Here is an 18431-nt window from a genome sequence, read left to right as displayed (position 1 = left end):
ATCAAGAATCCCACAATGTCTATCTTCTATATCATCCTTCTTCGCCTCTCGCTTTCTTAAACTTAACATGGATAAGACAGAATTCATAATCTTTCCCCCATCTTGTTCAACCCCCCCAACAGACCTATCTATCACGATCAATGGCTGCACATTATCCCCAGTCAAAAAAGCCCGCTGCCTTGGAGTGACCTTAGATTCTGCCCTTTCCTTCCGACCGCACATCCAAGCCCTTTCCACCACCTGCCGCCTCCAACTCAAAAACATCTCCCGCATCCGTGCTTTCCTTAACTTTGAATCTGCGAAAATGCTCGTACATGCCCTCATTATCTCCCGCCTAGACTACTGCAACATTCTCCTCTGTGGCCTTCCATCTAGCACCCTCGCACCCCTCCAATCTATCCTCAACTCCGCTGCCCGACTAATCCACCTTTCACCTTATTACTCCTCTGCCTCTCCCCTCTGCCAATCCCTTCACTGGCTCCCCATTGCCCAACGAATCCACTTCAAAGTACTGACAAACACATACAAGGCCGTCCATAACCTGTCCCCTCCCTACATCTCTGAGCTACTTTCCCGATACATCCCCACACGCACTCTCCGATCCTCACAAGACCTCCTTCTCTCCTCTCCTCTTATCGCCTCTTCCCACAATCGACTCCAAGATTTCTCCCGTGCATCCCCCATACTCTGGAACTCGCTACCCCAACACATCAGACTCTCACCTACAGTGGAATCCTACAAAAGAAACCTGAAAACCCACCTCTTCAGACAAGCCTACAACCAATGACCCTGCTGCCTCTATACCGCCATGACCAACCCAACCCGCACCTACTGTGTCCTTCTCCCATACCATGTAGATTGTAAGCCCTCACGGGCAGGGCCCTCTCTCCTTCTGTACCAGTTTGTAACTCATCTTGTTTATGATTAGTACAATTGTCTGTTATGTATGTGCACCGCTTATCATATGTACAGCGCTATGGAATGAATGGCGCTTAAATAATAAATAATAATAATAATAATTTTGGAGTACAAATTAGTATTAAGCGAATTGAAGTCAAACAGACTGACTTGGATCCGAAATTCAGGAAGAATTCGATTCAACGCAAAGCCAAATTTCCTTGCGCTTCGTGGTAACAAATCAATTTTCCCTGAAATGGCGGTAAAAACTAAAAATATACATACTCACCTCATCCTTTTGCGTGCGAAGAGACTGTTACGGCCATCTTGATTGAAAATGCAGCCCAAAACTCACACGGAGTGACGTATGGTGTCACCACACCAGCGAGCTGGCTGGGCGCGGTGACGTCTTCAATACAGTCACCGGCCAGCGAGATGACGCCACTGCGCAATAATTCATGCAGTGACTTCAATGAAGATGGCTGAGACGGCCTTTACGCGAGCAAATTGATTAGGGGAGTATTTATTTTTACCCTGATTAAAGGGGTTATCCGAGCCTGGAAATGCCCCCCCCCCATATGCCCGGGCCCCTCACACTGATTCTGATTCCTGGCTCCCTGGGCCGCTCCTGGTCCCCGCTGCATCTCCCCGTGCGCAGCTAAAAACATGTGGTGTTGGGTTGGGGTAGCCATAGGCAGGCGTGACTGGGATGAGCCTCCGTAGCATTGCGGGTGACGCTAGGGGGGCTCGTCCCCGTCACTGCCTGTCATTGGCTGCCCCACCCCGAAACTGGATGCTTTAATCCGCGCACGGGGAGAAGCAGCAGCGGCTGTGCGGTGACCAGAACCAGCGCAGGGAGCGGAGAGCCAGGTAAGTAGAATCATTGTGAGGGGCCTGGGCATATGGGGGGGCATTTCCAGGCTTGGAAAACCACTTTAAAGGGAACCTGTCACCTCCCAAAACCATCCCAAGCCTCCAGCAGTACCTGCGTGTAGCCAGCAGTGTGTTTCTGATGATGCCTTTCTTCCTGAAGGCAGATGCAGCAAAAGTACGGAAAATGTTGTTTTATCCCTTGCCGGCGCACTTCTCCACACGTGCTTGAAGTCAAGGATGCAGCGGCCTCCTAGCTTCAAGTCGCGGTAACCACGGCCCCTTCCCTGCCCCTTCGCTGTGTCTGACAGCTGTTAGTTCGGCTGGCTTTGCCAAACTCTCTGCATAAGCGCCGTCAGTCACAGCAAAGGGGCAGGGAAGGGCGCGGTTACCGTGACTTGAAGCATTTATTTACTTTTTATTATTCTGTATCGTCTTGTATGTAGTCACACTTAGTAAATATATTTATTCACTTAGTCTGCGTAAGCTTTTTTGTTCTCAAATCTTTTGAATTCATGTTACACTCACACAAAGAAATAATGCTGCACGCATGCCACCTACACACCTCTCACACATAGAACATATGGCTTCACACATGGCGCTTATATACAGGACACATTACATGCACAACTTTTAGCCATTGGACAGAAACACTTCCTTCTCTGACATGATCTGTCTGACAGTCACAAGCTCCCCATGCACTCTAGATTTTGGATGCTCTTAACCAACAATAGTCTAAAATGGATGTTTCATCAACAGTCTGCATTTGCAGTTTCTTCTATCCCAAACTCCATTGGGTAGACACAGTCTTACAGACAGGATTTAACCAGACTCTTTTCCTAACCCTGGATATACTGTATTATTTTACACTAGACTGTAATGTGTGTATTTTGCACGTGTTTGTAGGACATACCTCAAAAACTGGCACGCATCAGTTCTAAGTCAGGGAGGGCATAATAGGGGCATTGTGACTGCAGCTCTGTTATGGATACCTATTGATGGTGTCATGATGGGTGCCGATGGGGTGATAAAAGATGCTACTGACTGCCGTGTCTAAAGAAATAATCTCTCCAATCCAAGCCATTAACATGGGAAGTTGGTTGTCAGTTGCAACCAATTTCGGCATGTGATGATACGAGTGCAGCTCCTGAGCCCACAGCACTGTGCAGGAAGAGGTTAATGGGGTTTTCCCAATTGTGGTACAACTGTTCGATCATAAAGGGAAAGAGGTGACAACTGGGACTCTCTCCAATCCTAGGATTCTAGTTTGTGAAAGCTATGGAAAGTACTGTTTGATCTGGGTCTACCAGTTGTCAGACCCCATTAATATGACATAAATTGCATATATTATTAAAAAAAAACTTAAAGAGGACCTGTCAGCTGTCTGGACATGTCTGTTATAGTAAATACATATCTACAGCATTTTTACTTAAGACTCTCGTAGGCACTGTACCATTCCTCTGATATTCCTCCTGGAATTATGAATATGTTGACACACTGGGTGAAACCACTCCGGGTCGTGTCCCTACACTCTTCAATCAGAGCCTACAGTGTCAGACTATGTAAGGACACACCCCTTTGGCAAGGAGAATGGTAACAACTAGTTGGCAATTTATTAATACATTTCTAGTAGGGATAATATAGGAAAGGCAGACTGCAGAGTTATAAGAAAAGATGCTCCAGGCTTCTTATTTAGGGGCGACACTAATATTTACTAAAACAAACAGTGTCAGGGGAGCTGATGGGTCCTACTTAATGGTCAACCTAGCACAGAATTTGCCATTGTATAAATTCCAGCCTAGTCCCAACGATAGGAAGAAACTATCCTGGGTATGATGCATCTCCACTGATGGAACCTTTTGGTAGACATCTTAATCGTATGAGGAGGCAAACCAAACTAGACATATAATTTTATCCTTTTTTAAAGAATCTGTGAAATTTTATATTTTGGTCTTATCTTGATCTTAAATTTATTTTTAATGCAACAAGATATTTCTATAACATTACTTTTGTACTATAAGGCGTAACTATCACATGTCATGTAAGTATGCTTTCTGTCTATCCTTCAGGTCAACTGAAAATACTCAAAAATGATTCCCCTATAAAGGCAATGGTGGGTGATAACATAACCGTCCCTTGTCACTTGGCTGGCTACAAGGCTCCATCTTTGACTACTTCTACTGTTGCGGTTGACTGGAGAATAGGAACAGTAAATAAACCTGTCCTTTACTTTGATGGTAAAAATTATACCCCAAACAGATCTGGGTCATATATATCTGAAAGAAAACTTGTACAGGGAGATGCCAGTCTGTATATACCCAACCTTCAGTTCAGTGATGAAGGAGAATACACCTGTTCTGTAATCGTCACTCCTGAAGATGCCACTAGTAAAGTCACTGTGCAGGTGTCAGGTAAGTGCTGCTATCGGAGAGGAAAGAAGCTCATATAGTTCACCGAGCTCCACTCTGGAACAGTGTAGTCCAGAGCTGCACAATTCAACACTCACCCAAAAAATATGCATGTCCTATAACACATTAGTGCCATAAAGTTGCAGCTTTGTGTCCTCCCAGCAGTATGCTGTGGCGCTGCTTTGGGGCCGCTTTAAAGACGCCAAAAAGGGCCTATAGGAAAGAGCGAAGCTAAGAAAAAGCACTCTCCTTTTCATGTCATACAGCATAAAACTATTACATTATTTTTTTAAATATTCATTTTAGCTATTCCTAGCATAATAATTTGTGTTGAGCGAAGCAAGCTTTGGATCAGTCACGCGCAACTTCACAAATAACTTCCTTCGGCTCATCGGAGCCCATACATTATAATACTGTACGGAGGCAGATCTCTGTACAGTATTATTCCGAAGTTCTGAACGAAGCGACTTCGGATGAAGCATCCGCAGTTCGCTTCGCTCAACACTAATAATAATCTGTAGATATTTTTTAGACCCATATTCTTAAATCCACTATTAAATACACTGTAGTTGGGTATAAGGAAAAAAGGTCCAACCCTCAAATATACAACAATTCCTTTGGAAAAAGGACCTTGGCTGAATACATTTAAAACATCACTTTTACTAATAGAAATTTAAATCTAAACCCACATAGTGCTCAAATGAACGGTGCCTATTCCCTAAACAGAGAGGGAAAGGTTCCCGACGGGGTAGTCCCTATCGGGCAGGGTGCTCCGATTACTGCTAGGTAGGGACGGCATAGCCCCTATCCCAAACAATGTTAGGGCATTTTTGTCCCCAGAAGAGTTGCAGCAGTATACGGACCGCGCCGCCCGTCTATTTAGGATGGTTCAAAGGTAGCCACTTACCCGAGTATATCTTCAAAGAACTGGTAAGACTATTCCAATTTACACTGGCTACTGTCTACTGGTATATATATATTTATCTCCTAATAATAATATTATTTTCTTTTCCACTATTTCACCGTTCCTTTCAGCACTATGTGGTTTTAGATTTTAATTCTATCAGTAAAAGTTATGTTTTAAATGTATTCAGCCAAGGTCCTAGACCCATATTCTTCCAAAACATAATGGGGCACATTTACTATAGTGTTCGCACCTGTTTTTAGGCGTAAAATAAAGAGAGAGCTGGGCACTCACACTATCTGGACCGTACACGTTCAATGAAAATATATTAAATCTCAGCCTGACAGAACGTTAAATGTGAAAATAATAAAGTTTTTATTAGAATCAATCAAAAGGGTAATAGATAAAATCAGGCATACAGGGAATCAGAAGTGCGGAGAGGGATCAAGTAATAGACCGTCCGACACTCTCTGTGTTGGAACACACTGATAAAGGTGTAGCCTGTAGCAACAGGGTAATAATAACACTACACTTAGTACAGGGACTAGCAATGCTGATCTAATCCACTTGACAATTCCTAATGCTCTGTATGTTGAGCTGTACAGTGGATGGTCAGCACGGTTGAAGCAGCTATAGTGGGTCCTGGTGCACCCTATTAGCGCTACCCTGTTAAGTGAGCGGTATGTAACGCTTCAATACGCTCAAAGCCAGACAGCCAGTGTGAATAGGATATCACTTATTTAAGCTGCTCTATCTATTGAGCGATGAATGACACATTAAATCGCTCAGCGCGTTTCTGCATGACTCTTGTGTGTCATGTGTCGTCAGGAGCGAACATAATTCCTAACAGTGTCAGATATGAGTGAAGCTGTCGCACTGTAGCGTGCATACATCGGCGCTGTGATGGCCATGTGCAGCCAAACACACGACGGATATAAATAATCTAACACCTGCCCCCAGAAGGTATGTGCCGGCGTCAGTCACCAATCAGGGAAGGAGGCGCGTCCTCTGACACGCTCCCTGACGTGGCCGTCGCACAATAGAGCGTAATACACTCTCGGGGAGGAGCGCAAGTATGCTCAAATGTATGGGGGAACAATCATATGCGGTATGTAGTATCGAGGGACATCGCTGTAATTAGTTAATCAGGATATATAAAACGGAGGCCAATGTAATAGAAGTGACACGATGTAATAATCAAATTAAGCAACAAACTGCCATACATAATGGAGGGTATTCAATGTGATGAGGATACTTGGCTTGCCAGCCTAGATATGGAGGCCTTGTACAGCTCCATTCCACATGACACTGGTTGTTTAGCTGTGCGGGCCTTCCTTCAACAGAGGGGCGAACATCTTAATCGACACAACGTTTTTGTGATGGATTTATTGGACTTTGTCCTGAGTCACAATGTGTTCCTCTTTAACCGTAAAGTTTTCCACCAGCTCAGGGGAGTTGCGATGGGCAGTCCGTGTGCCCCAACTTATGCAAATCTCTACCTGGGCTGGTGGGAAAGAGAGGTCGTCTTTAGTGAAGCTATGGAATAGTACACATCGTCGATATTAATCTGGATCAGATATATCAACGACGTGTTTATACTGTGGAAGGGGACCAAGGATTGTTGTATTCAATTCATAGCTGAGCTTAACAATAACCAGCTAGGTCTGTTCTTCACGTCTGACATTAATGAGCATGAAATCACGTTCTTGGATCTGACTGTTGCTGTGGGGACAGATAAGAAGATCACCACAAATCTGCTCCTCAAGCAGACTGCTACCAACAGCCTGCTGAGGTGGGATAGTGGCCATCCCCTAGCCCTCAGGAGTGGCATCCCCAAGGGCCAATACCTGAGGGCTAGGAGGAATAGCTCAGAAATGAGGGATTTTAAGGTGGCCGCAAACGATCTGAGGACTCGGTTCATGCGCAGAGGTTATCCTCAACATACTTTCAAAAGAGCATACCATCACTCTATGAGTATTAGCCGCGATCAATTACTGGTCCCCAAGCAAAGGTTGCATGGTCAGAACACTCCAAGGATTATAGCCACGTATGATAAAGCGGAGAAACAGGTACGTGAGATCCTTCAGAGACACTGGCCCATTTTACAGTCAGATCCGGACAATGGTCAGTTAGTGTTAGACCGTCCCCCTATCACATATCGGCGCAGTTCAAATATACGCGACAGCCTGGTTCATAGCACTTACCTACACCCAACACCTGATACATGGCTAAAAAATACACTAACTGGGACCTTTCCATGTGGAGCATGTGTTATCTGTGGCAATATTATGAAAGGGACATTCTTCACTAGTCATGTGACTAAGGAAAGATTTTCCATCAGATGCACATCAGTGGGAGTTGTGCATTTATTGACTTGTCAATGTGGTGTGCAATATGTGGGTAAGACTAGACGTGAGCTGAGGAGACGTATTGGCGAACACCTACTCGACATTAAAAATAACCGTGACACATCTGTGCCACGCCATGATTGTGATCATGGCGGTAATCCAGATGTGCTTAACCACCTCCGGACCGCCTAACGCGCCGATGCGTCCGGAAGGTGGTTGCTTTTCTCCTCCTGGACGCATCGGCGCGTCATCTCGCGAGACGCGAGATTTCGCCGCAGCCGGCCCGCACATGCGCATCGCGGGCCGGCATTTCATAGAGGAGTATTTCGTCAGGACCTGCCAGCCAGCGATCATTGGCTGGCAGGTTGCTGATTTTCAAAAAAGCCAATCACAGAGCCATATAGCAGATCATATTTGTAAATATGATCTGTTATATGGCTGCCTGCTCCTCTGCTGGTTCTTTTCGTCGGTTGGATCCAGCAGAGGAGCAGGCTACACTGTGAGTACACCAACACTACACATACTAGCCCCAGATCACCCCCCTGAACCCCTATTAACCCTTTGATCACCCCTTCTAGCCCCTGTCAATCACTAGTGAAAGGAAAAAAAGTGATCAGTGCAAACTGTCACTTTTTTTTTTCACTGGTATTGACCGTTAGGTTTTAGGTATAGTTTAGGTCCCTTGGTTAGGTAGTTAGGGATCAGTTAGCGCCCAGCCCACCGCACCGCAGTCCGTTATTCGCTGATTAGCGTATCGCTAATCAGCATTTGTACTTTTATAGTATCTGGAAGTGATCAAAACTGATCACGGTCAGATCTATAACTGTATTAGTGTCACTTTAGGTTCGCCCTCCACCCAAAACGCAGTGTTTGCCCGATCAGGCCTGATCGGTCGCCCACACGTGCGTTCGCCCACACCCGCCCCACCGCAGTGACAAAAAAAAATTTTTTTTTGATCGCTGCACATCCACTTTACACGCACTGCGGCGATAAAAAAATCACTTTTGATATTTTTTATCAACCGCAGCGGCCTCCGGTACTTCGCTAGCCTCCCCTTTGTAAGACAGGCTTGCTTTTTTTACCTGGGTAGTCTCAGGGAATACCCCTAAATTTAGTTGCCCACATGTCAAACAGGGGGTATTCCTCTGAAGAGGCCTACAGGCTTCTGACCCAGTCGGATGAGGAGTGGGAACCCTCATCTGATGAATCCAGCGGGTCAGAATACGAACCTGTAGAAAGCAGCGGCTCTCTGACCCAAAGTTCGGACGAGGAGGCTGAGGTCCCTGATAGAACCAGGCGTACCCGGCCCCGTGTTGCTAGACCGCAGGTTGCGCAGGATCCGCTTCAAGAGCATCAGAGTGGGGCTGGTGCTGCCGGATTACGTGGTGAGGCATACACCAGCAGACCAGCCCATCCTGGACCTAGTACCAGCACTGCCGTACAACCTGGTGAAGTAGCGAGCACCAGAAGGGCAGTTGAAGCTGGTACGGTGGCACGAGCAGTAGTGACCCCGTCGCAGCCACCGCAAAGACGTGCCCGTAGAGCCCCTAGAATCCCAGAGGTGCTGGCAAACCCTGATTGGCAGCCCCCAACTTCAGCCGCACCTGTAGTTCCCCCTTTCACCGCCCTGTCTGGAGTTCGGGTTGAGACAGCTCAGATCGGTTCGGCCCTGGGATTTTTTGAGCTGTTCTTGACTGCGGAGCTCTTAGACATAGTCGTGGCAGAGACAAACCGGTATGCCACACAATTTATAACCGCTAACCCGGGAAGCTTTTATGCCCAGCCTTTCCGGTGGAAACCAGTCCAAGTTTCCGAATTTAAAACTTTTCTGGGCCTCCTCCTCAACATGGGCCTGACAAAAAAACATGAATTGCGGTCATATTGGTCCACGAACCCAATTCATCACATGCCCATGTTCTCTGGTGCAATGTCCAGGACACGATTTGAGACCATCCTGCGTTTCTTGCACTTTAGTGACAACACCGCCTCCCGTCCCAGAGGCCACCCTGCTTTTGACCGGCTCCACAAAATTCGGCCCCTCATAGACCATTTCAACCAGAAATTTGCAGATTTGTATACCCCTGAGCAAAACATCTGCGTAGACGAGTCCCTAATACATTTTACCGGGCGCCTTGGCTTCAAACAATACATCCCAAGCAAGCGCGCCCGGTATGGGGTCAAATTGTATAAGCTCTGTGAAAGGGCCACAGGCTATACCCACAAATTTCGTGTCTATGAGGGAAAAGATCAGACCCTGGAGCCGGTCGGTTGCCCTGACTACCTGGGGAGCAGTGGGAAGATAGTTTGGGACTTGGTGTCACCCTTATTCGGCAAGGGGTACCATCTTTATGTGGACAATTTTTACACAAGTGTGGCCCTCTTTAGGCATTTGTTTCTAGAACGGATTGGCGCCTGTGGTACCACGCGAACTAGTCGCGCGGGCTTCCCCCAACGGCTCGTTAGCACCCGTCTTGCAAGGGGGCAGAGGGCCGCACTGTGTAACGAAGAACTGCTCGCGGTGAAATGGAGAGACAAGCGTGACGTTTACATGCTCTCCTCCATTCACGCAGACACGACAATACAAATTGAGCGAGCAACCCGTGTCATTGAAAAGCCCCTCTCAGTCCACGACTATAACCTCCACATGGGAGGGGTCGACTTCAATGACCAGATGTTGTCTCCGTATTTAGTTTCCCGCAGAACCAGACGCTGGTATAAGAAGGTGTCTGTATATTTGATTCAATTGGCGCTGTATAATAGTTTTGTTCTCTACAGTAAGGCTGGGAGAACTGGATCCTTCCTCAAATTTCAGGAAGAGATCATTGAGAACCTCCTGTATCCAGAAGGTTCCGTGGCCCCATCCACCAGTGTAGTTAGCCGTCTACACGAGCGACATTTCCCCAATGTCGTTGCTGGTACCTCAACCCAACCGTCACCCCGAAAAAGATGTCGTGTCTGTAGCAGGAGTGGAATAAGGCGTGACACCCGGTATTTCTGTCCTGACTGTCCTGACCACCCTGCCCTATGCTTAGGGGATTGTTTCCGAAAGTACCACACACAGGTACACCTAGCATAGGGATCACATCTCACCAGGATAGGCACACAGGGCTATTAGGGCCCATTCACTCACACAGCTGCTGCAAACGTCTCCTTTCACATGGGACAAAGTGCATAACGCACTTCGCCACATCTTTGGGCGATTTGCGCTTTGCACATTGACCCATGGGGGAGGAGAGGTTTGTTCTATAAAAGGTAAAAAAACAAAAAAAAAAAAAAAAAAAAAAACAGGTAAGCAAACAGGTTAATGTTTAGTTCCAAAAGTTAAAGTTACATGTTCTGTTCCAAAGTTAATAAAATTATTGCGTTGTGGCCTGGTTTTTTCTTTTTTTTTTTTTTTGTCTTTTTACCTTCCAGGTGGACCAACCGATGAACTAGCTGCAGCACCGATGTGCATTCTGACAGAAGCATTGCGCTGCTGTCAGATTACACGCAAGTCGGTGTATGCGGCGCTGCAAGACGGGATTTTCTCCTCTGCAGTGACAGATACGTTTGCCGAAGCATACGAGCTGAGGAGGAGGCGGCGTTCCTATGCTTTGGCAAACACTTTGTATATATATATATATAAAAAAAAAAATCCCGGCAATGATTTATTCATCCACATCGATTGATGCGAATGGAGAAATCTGGTTTGCCAGGGCATACGAGCTAAGTGGGTATGGATGTAGGGCGGAGCTCCTATGTCCTGGCAGACGCCTTTCCCCTCCATTTTTTTTTTTTGGCAGAGATTTTTTCATCCACATTGATCGATGCGAATGAAGAAATCTGTGCCGTTCATTTTTTTCTTTCAGCCCAGAAGCTGAACGGAAAAAAAAATCTCATTACCTGTATGCTCAATATAAGGAGAATAGCAGAAACTCCTAATGCTGGCCATACATGTAATGATTGCGGAGACCCTCAAATGCCAGGGCAGTACAAACACCCCACAACTGACCCCATTTTGGAAAGAAGACACCCCAAGGTATTTGCTGAGGGGCATATTGAGTCCATGAAAGATTGAAATTTTTGTCCTAAGTTAGCGGAAAGTGAGACTTTGTGAGAAAAAACAAAAAAAAATCAATTTCCGCTAACTTATGCGAAAAAAAAAAAATTCTATGAACTTGCCAGGCCCCTCATTGGATACCTTGGGGTGTCTTCTTTCCAAAGTGGGGTCACATGTGGGGTATTTATACTGCCCTGGCTTTTTAGGGGCCCTAAAGCGTGAGAAGAAGTCTGGGATCCAAATGTCTAAAAATGCCCTCCTAAAAGGAATTTGGGCCCCTTTGCGCATCTAGGCTGCAAAAAAGTGTGACACATCTGGTATCGCCGTACTCAGAAGAAGTTGGGGAATGTGTTTTGGGGTGTCATTTTACATATACCCATGCTGGGTGAGAAAAATATCTTGGTCAAATGCCAACTTTGTATAAAAAAATGGGAAAAGTTGTCGTTTGCCAAGATATTTTTCTCACCCAGCATGGGTATATGTAAAATGACACCCCAAAACACATTCCCCAACTTCTCCTGAGTACGGCGATACCAGATGTGTCACACTTTTTTGCTGCCAAGGTGGGCAAAGGGGCACATATTCCAAAGTGCACCTTTCGGATTTTGCAGGGCATTTTTTACACATTTTGATTGCAAGGTACTTCTCACACATTTGGGCCCCTAAATTGCCAGGGCAGTATAACTACGCCACAAGTGACCCCATTTTGGAAAGAAGACACCCCAAGGTATTCCGTGAGGGGCACGGCGAGTTCCTAGAATTTTTTATTTTTTGTCACAAGTTAGCGGAAAATGATGATTTTTTTTTTTTTCTCTTTTTTCCTTACAAAGTCTCATATTCCACTAACTTGCGACAAAAAATAAAAAATTCTAGGAACTCGCCATGCCCCTCACGGAATACCTTGGGGTGTCTTCTTTCCAAAATGGGGTCACTTGTGGCGTAGTTATACTGCCCTGGCAATTTAGGGGCCCAAATGTGTGAGAAGTACCTTGCAATCAAAATGTGTAAAAAATGCCCTGCAAAATCCGAAAGGTGCACTTTGGAATATGTGCCCCTTTGCCCACCTTGGCAGCAAAAAAGTGTGACACATCTGGTATCGCCGTACTCAGGAGAAGTTGGGGAATGTGTTTTGGGGTGTCATTTTACATATACCCATGCTGGGTGAGAAAAATATCTTGGTCAAATGCCAACTTTGTATAAAAAAATGGGAAAAGTTGTCTTTTGCCAAGATATTTCTCTCACCCAGCATGGGTATATGTAAAATGACACCCCAAAACACATTCCCCAACTTCTCCTGAGTACGGCGATACCACATGTGTGACACTTTTTTGCTGCCAAGGTGGGCAAAGGGGCGCATATTCCAAAGTGCACCTTTCGGATTTCACCGGTCATTTTTTACACATTTTGATTGCAAAGTTCTTCTCACACATTTGGGCCCCTAAATTGCCAGGGCAGTATAACTACACCACAAGTGACCCCATTTTGGAAAGAAGACACCCCAAGGTATTCTGTGAGGGGCATGGCGAGTTCCTAGAATTTTTTATTTTTTGTCGCAAGTTAGTGGAATATGAGACTTTGTAAGAAAAAAAATAAAATAAAAAATCATCATCATTTTCCGCTAACTTGTGACAAAAAATAAAAAGTTCTATGAACTCACTATGCCCATCAGCGAATACCTTAGGGTGTCTACTTTCCGAAATGGGGTCATTTGTGGGGGTTTTCTACTGTCTGGGCATTGTAGAACCTCAGGAAACATGACAGGTGCTCAGAAAATCAGAGCCGTTTCAAAAAGCGGAAATTCACATTTTTGTACCATAGTTTGTAAATGCTATAACTTTTACCTAAACCATTTTTTTTTTTGCCCAAACATTTTTTTTTTATCAAAGACATGTAGAACTATAAATTTAGCGAAAAATTTATATATGGATGTCGTTTTTTTTGCTAAATTTCACAGCTGAAAGAGAAAAATTTCATTTTTTTGCAAAAAAATCGTTATATTTTGATTAATAACAAAAAAAGTTAAAATGTCAGCAGCAATAAAATACCACCAAATGAAAGCTCCATTAGTGAGAAGAAAAGGAGGTAAAATTCATTTGGGTGGTAAGTTGCATGACCGAGCGATAAACGGTGAAAGGAGTGTAGTGCCGAAGTGTAAAAAGTGGCCTGGTCATGAAGGGGGTTTCACCTAGCGGGGCTGAAGTGGTTAAAGGGATTCTGTCACCTCCCCTAACCCAAAAAACGATTTTAAAGCAGCCATGAAGCACAGCTTACCTTGATTAGGCTGTGCTCTTTTATCTTGTAATCCGTCCAGCAGTTTCTGCAAAAAACGACTTTTATTGATATGCAAATGAGTCCTGAATGTGCCCAGAGGGGCGTTTTGTTCCCCTCTTACAGTGCCCAGCCCGCCTTCCTTGCACTGTCTAACCGCCCCCAGCCTGCCACAGCCTCTCCTCCCCCTCCCTCACGCCGAACCCACTGAGGGCTGCGCCTGTGCGATCAGCAGGAGACTGAGGGCAGAAGCTTCATCCTCGTCACTGGGCATGCGCCGAGCCCAGTGACGTCCGATGCTCGCTCTTCCCTCAGTCAGCAGGGACTTGGCGCATGCCCAGTGACGAGGATGAAGCTCCAGCCCTCAGTCTCCTGCTGATCGCACAGGCGCAGCCCTCAGTGGGTACTGCGCCTGTGCGAGAGTTCATTCGGCGTGAGGGAGGGGGAGGAGAGGGAGAGAGGCTGTGGCAGGCTGGGGGCGGTTAGACAGTGCAAGGAAGGCGGGCTGGGCACTGTAAGAGGGGAACAAAACGCCCCTCTGGGCACATTCAGGACTCATTTGCATATCAATAAAAGTCGTTTTTTGCAGAAACTGCTGGACGGATTACAAGATAAAAGAGCACAGCCTAATCAAGGTAAGCTGTGCTTCATGGCTGCTTTAAAATCGTTTTTTGGGTTAGGGGAGGTGACAGAATCCCTTTAAGGTTCAGGGGATTGAGCACATTGTGAAATCCATTCACGGAGGGGACATTGATGTGTCGCTGCTCCGCAAGGAAACCGAATGGATCTTTAAGTTAGATACTGTCGAGAAGGTGGAGTGGGGAGTCCCTCAGGGATCTCCCCTCTCGCCATTACTCTTTAACATATATGTCCGACCTCTGCTCGCTATTCTGAACAAGTATAACATCAGCTATGAGTCTTATGCGGACGATACACAGATCCTTTTGAGAGTATCAAAATCCGCTGATGACTACAAGCTCACGCAAGAAGGACTAAATAAGGCCAGGAACTGGCTAGCACATAACCACCTCAAACTCAACCTGACCAAGACTGAGCTTATTGCACTACATAAAACACCTGAGGCTGCCGCCCCGTCTATCTTTGGGGAAAACGTTGCCATCGCCACACAAGGAAAGAGTCTGGGGATACTCTTGGATCAAGAAATGAGCCTCCGTCCCCAGATTAAAGAAGTAATACGGAAAGCAAACTTCGCCCTATTCCTTCTAAAAAAAAGCCCTACCGTTTCTCCCCAACACATGCAGACAGGTCGTGGTGGGAGCTCTAGTCAACTCCCACCTGGACTATGGTAATGCAATGTATGCGGGGCTGCCAGAGAAAGATCTGGGAGCTCTGCAACACTGTCAAAACAGAGCCATCCGGCTCATCAAGAAACTAGACTGGACAGATTCTGTCACAAAAGCACGCAGGGAACTCCACTGGCTCCGAGTGAAAGAGAGAGTGCAGTTTAAGCTGTGGTGCTTAACACACAAAGCTCTCTACAAAACAGGTTCCATCTACCTGCAAAAAAAGATAACACGTCACCATCCGCCTAGAGAACTGAGATCCACCTCAGCCTCCCTTCTGTCGGTGCCAAGAACCCGCCTCAAGACAAGGGGGGACAGACGTTTCTCAGTATTGGCCCCCAAGATCTGGAACTCCCTCCCAGAACACATTAGAACAACATCAAATTACCTGGAATTTAGGAAGTTGGTTAAGACCTGGCTTTTTGTGTAGGATGACGTAGGGGCCCACCAATATAGCCGTCAACAAGCGCTTCGATCGGATTGAGTTCCTCTAGAGCGATATACAAGGACTTAGTAACATAACATAACTGTATACCCTAAGGGATTAAATGAGGCCGTCTAATTTTCCTGCTTTATCTAGGACAGTGAGGATGAACCTTTTACAGACAGAGTGCCCAAACTGCAACCCAAAACCCACTTATTTATCGCAAAGTCCCAACACAGCAATTTAATCTGAACACTACAGTGCAATATAGTATATCTTCCATGTACTTTACCTATAATAGCTTGCCTACATTCAATGCGCTGCCTGTGCTGTTCATAGTGCGCCCTGCGTTGATGAAAAATCTAAAGCTCATTGGTACAACTTAGACTTTTTCCAGTCCGCGGGTGCCCACAGAGAGGGCTCTGAGTGCCACCTCTGGCACCTGTGTCATAGTTTCGCCATCACTGATCTAGGAGGTCATGGGACGGCAGATATGGTCCTGATGTGTATCAGCCCATCACTTTGTCATTACTAGAGACTCTGGTCGTGACATATGCAGTGTGTGATTTGAAGTATGATATCATCCCGTATCATTTATGGGGTGGTACACTCCATGTTAGTTGTCTTCTCCATTATGTATGTCTGTTTGTTGCTTAATTTGATTATTACATTGTGTTACTTCTCTTACATTGGCCTCCGTTATATATCCTGATTAATTACAGCGATGTCCCTCGATACTACATACCGCATATGAGTGTTCCCCCATACATTTAAGCATACTTGTGCTCCTCCCCGAGAGTGTATTACGCTCTATTGTGCGACGGCCACGTCAGGGAGCGTGTCAGAGGACGCACCTCCTTCCCTGATTGGTGGTGACGCCGGCACATACCTTCTGGGGGGCGGGTGTTCGATTATTTATATTCGGCGTGTGTTTGGCCGCACACGGCCATCACAGCGCCGATGTATGCACGCTACAGTGCGACAGCTTCACTCATATCTGACACTGTTAGGAATTATGTTCGCTCCTGATGACACATGACACACAAGAGTCATGCAGAAATGCGTTGAGCAATTTAATGTGTCATTCATCGCTCAATAGATAGGGCAGCTTAAATAAGTGATATCCTATTCACACTGGCTGTCTGGCTTTGAGCGTATTGAAGCGTTACATACCGCTCACTTAACAGGGTAGCGCTAATAGGGTGCACCAGGGCCCACTATAGCTGCTTCAACCCTGCTGACCATCCACTGTACAGCTCAACATACAGAGCATTAGGAATTGTCAGGTGGATTAGATCAGCATTGCTAGTCCCTGTACTAAGTGTAGTGTTATTATTACCCTGTTGCTACAGGCTACACCTTTATCAGTGTGTTCCAACACTGAGCGTGTCGGACGGTCTATTACTTGATCCCTCTCCGCACCTCTGATTCCCTGTATGCCTGATTTTATCTATTACCCTTTTGATTGATTCTAATAAAAACTTTATTATTTTCACATTTAACGTTCAGTCAGGCTGAGATTTAGTAGGTGGAACTTTATTATTAATATATAAGAAAATAAAATTAGTGGTATACTGTACACATTTGATAATGAATGGTCTGGCCAGACTATAAAATGTAGCAATTCACTCAAAGAGGGACTAAGTGCGGAGTAATAGATGGATCCGATAGATCTGCCATAAAACTAATCGCACTGTATTATAACAATTGACAAATTACTGCATCCAACTGATACAATGATCGCAATTCTCTGATAATAATCGCATGAAATAAAATAGTCTCTCTATACGTTTCCACAATGATAGTGTCAGGAATGTTCGTAGTGCTCCAAATCACATAATCTTGAAAATATATCCAATTAGCTGTCGTATTAAAGTCAACTTGTATAAGCGTAAAAATCGAACATCACAGCCAACATATCGCTTGAGTTTTCTTCTGCACAGTAAGTTATACTCACAAGGTTCGATCAAGGACGGGATTCGGTGTACGCTTCGCGGCGTCCCGCATGGTATCCTGCACCAGGCCCCCCCGCTCCTGCTAACTTACGTGAGTGTTGAAATTTTCCACTAGAGGCACATAATAAATCGATGAACGTTGGTTCGTAATGTGATGTCGTGAATTCCAAGACTTTCTTGGTTTGTATAGTCTTTGCAGGCGTCTGCCTTATACACGTGCTTTCCCAACTGGCGCCAGTGTTTTCGTTCGTAATTCCGGGTCGTAGGTTGTCACGAACTTAAAATTTCTATACAGAAAGTGGAACCACTAAAGAAGGGACCATCCAAAGTCCCGAAATGCGTTTGGTTTAGATCCTCCATGTGAATATAAAAATAATCGCAACTTACAGCAATAATTCTGTATAGAAAGTTTTCTATTTTTTGTGAATTTTTCAATCTATTTACTTATGTAGGTTCGCTTTTTTTATGCATAAATTAGGCGCAAAAACAGTCTAACTTTTACTCCACTCCAGGCTTATTTTTATTCAACAGTTTTAAGTGATAAAGAGACTTTTATTGCATTAAAAGTCACACTTTCTGGGAGACATGCCACTGTTCTCCGCACATATGCGACAATTTTTCATGCTGAAATAAATTAGACTAGTTTAAGTGAAAATGAACCTGTCTAAGGCTGCTTTCACACTAGCGTTCGGGTTTCCGTTCGTGAGCTCCGTTTGAAGGAGCTCACGAGCGGACCCGAACGCAGCCGTCCAGCCCTGATGCAGTCTGAATGGAGGCGGATCCGCTCAGACTGCATCAGTCTGGCGGCGTTCAGCCTCCGCTCCGCTCGCCTCCGCACGGACAGGCGGACAGCTGAACGCTGCTTGCAGCGTTCGGGTGTCCGCCTGGCCGTGCGGAGGCGTGCGGATCCGTACAGACTTTCAATGTAAGTCAATGGGGACGGATCCGTTTGAAGATGCCACAATGTGGCTCAATCTTCAAGCGGATCCGTCCCCCATTGACTTTACATTGAAA

General features: G+C 45.6%; 1 protein-coding gene across 1 annotated transcript in view; it reads left to right on the top strand.

The window, feature by feature from the left end:
- LOC122920267 overlaps positions 1-18431 on the top strand; it is a 56160-nt gene that overhangs the window by 4297 nt on the left and 33432 nt on the right. Inside the window, exon 2 of the mRNA XM_044269646.1 lies at positions 3837-4178. Coding sequence (XP_044125581.1) covers positions 3837-4178 — 342 coding nt within the window. The remainder of the gene's footprint in view (positions 1-3836; positions 4179-18431) is intronic.

This window comes from Bufo gargarizans, chromosome 10, assembly GCF_014858855.1.
Source record: "Bufo gargarizans isolate SCDJY-AF-19 chromosome 10, ASM1485885v1, whole genome shotgun sequence".
Taxonomy (NCBI): Eukaryota; Metazoa; Chordata; class Amphibia; order Anura; family Bufonidae; genus Bufo; species Bufo gargarizans.
The sequence above is the reverse complement of the archived record's forward strand: the minus strand, read 5'-3'. Positions and strand labels throughout refer to the sequence as shown.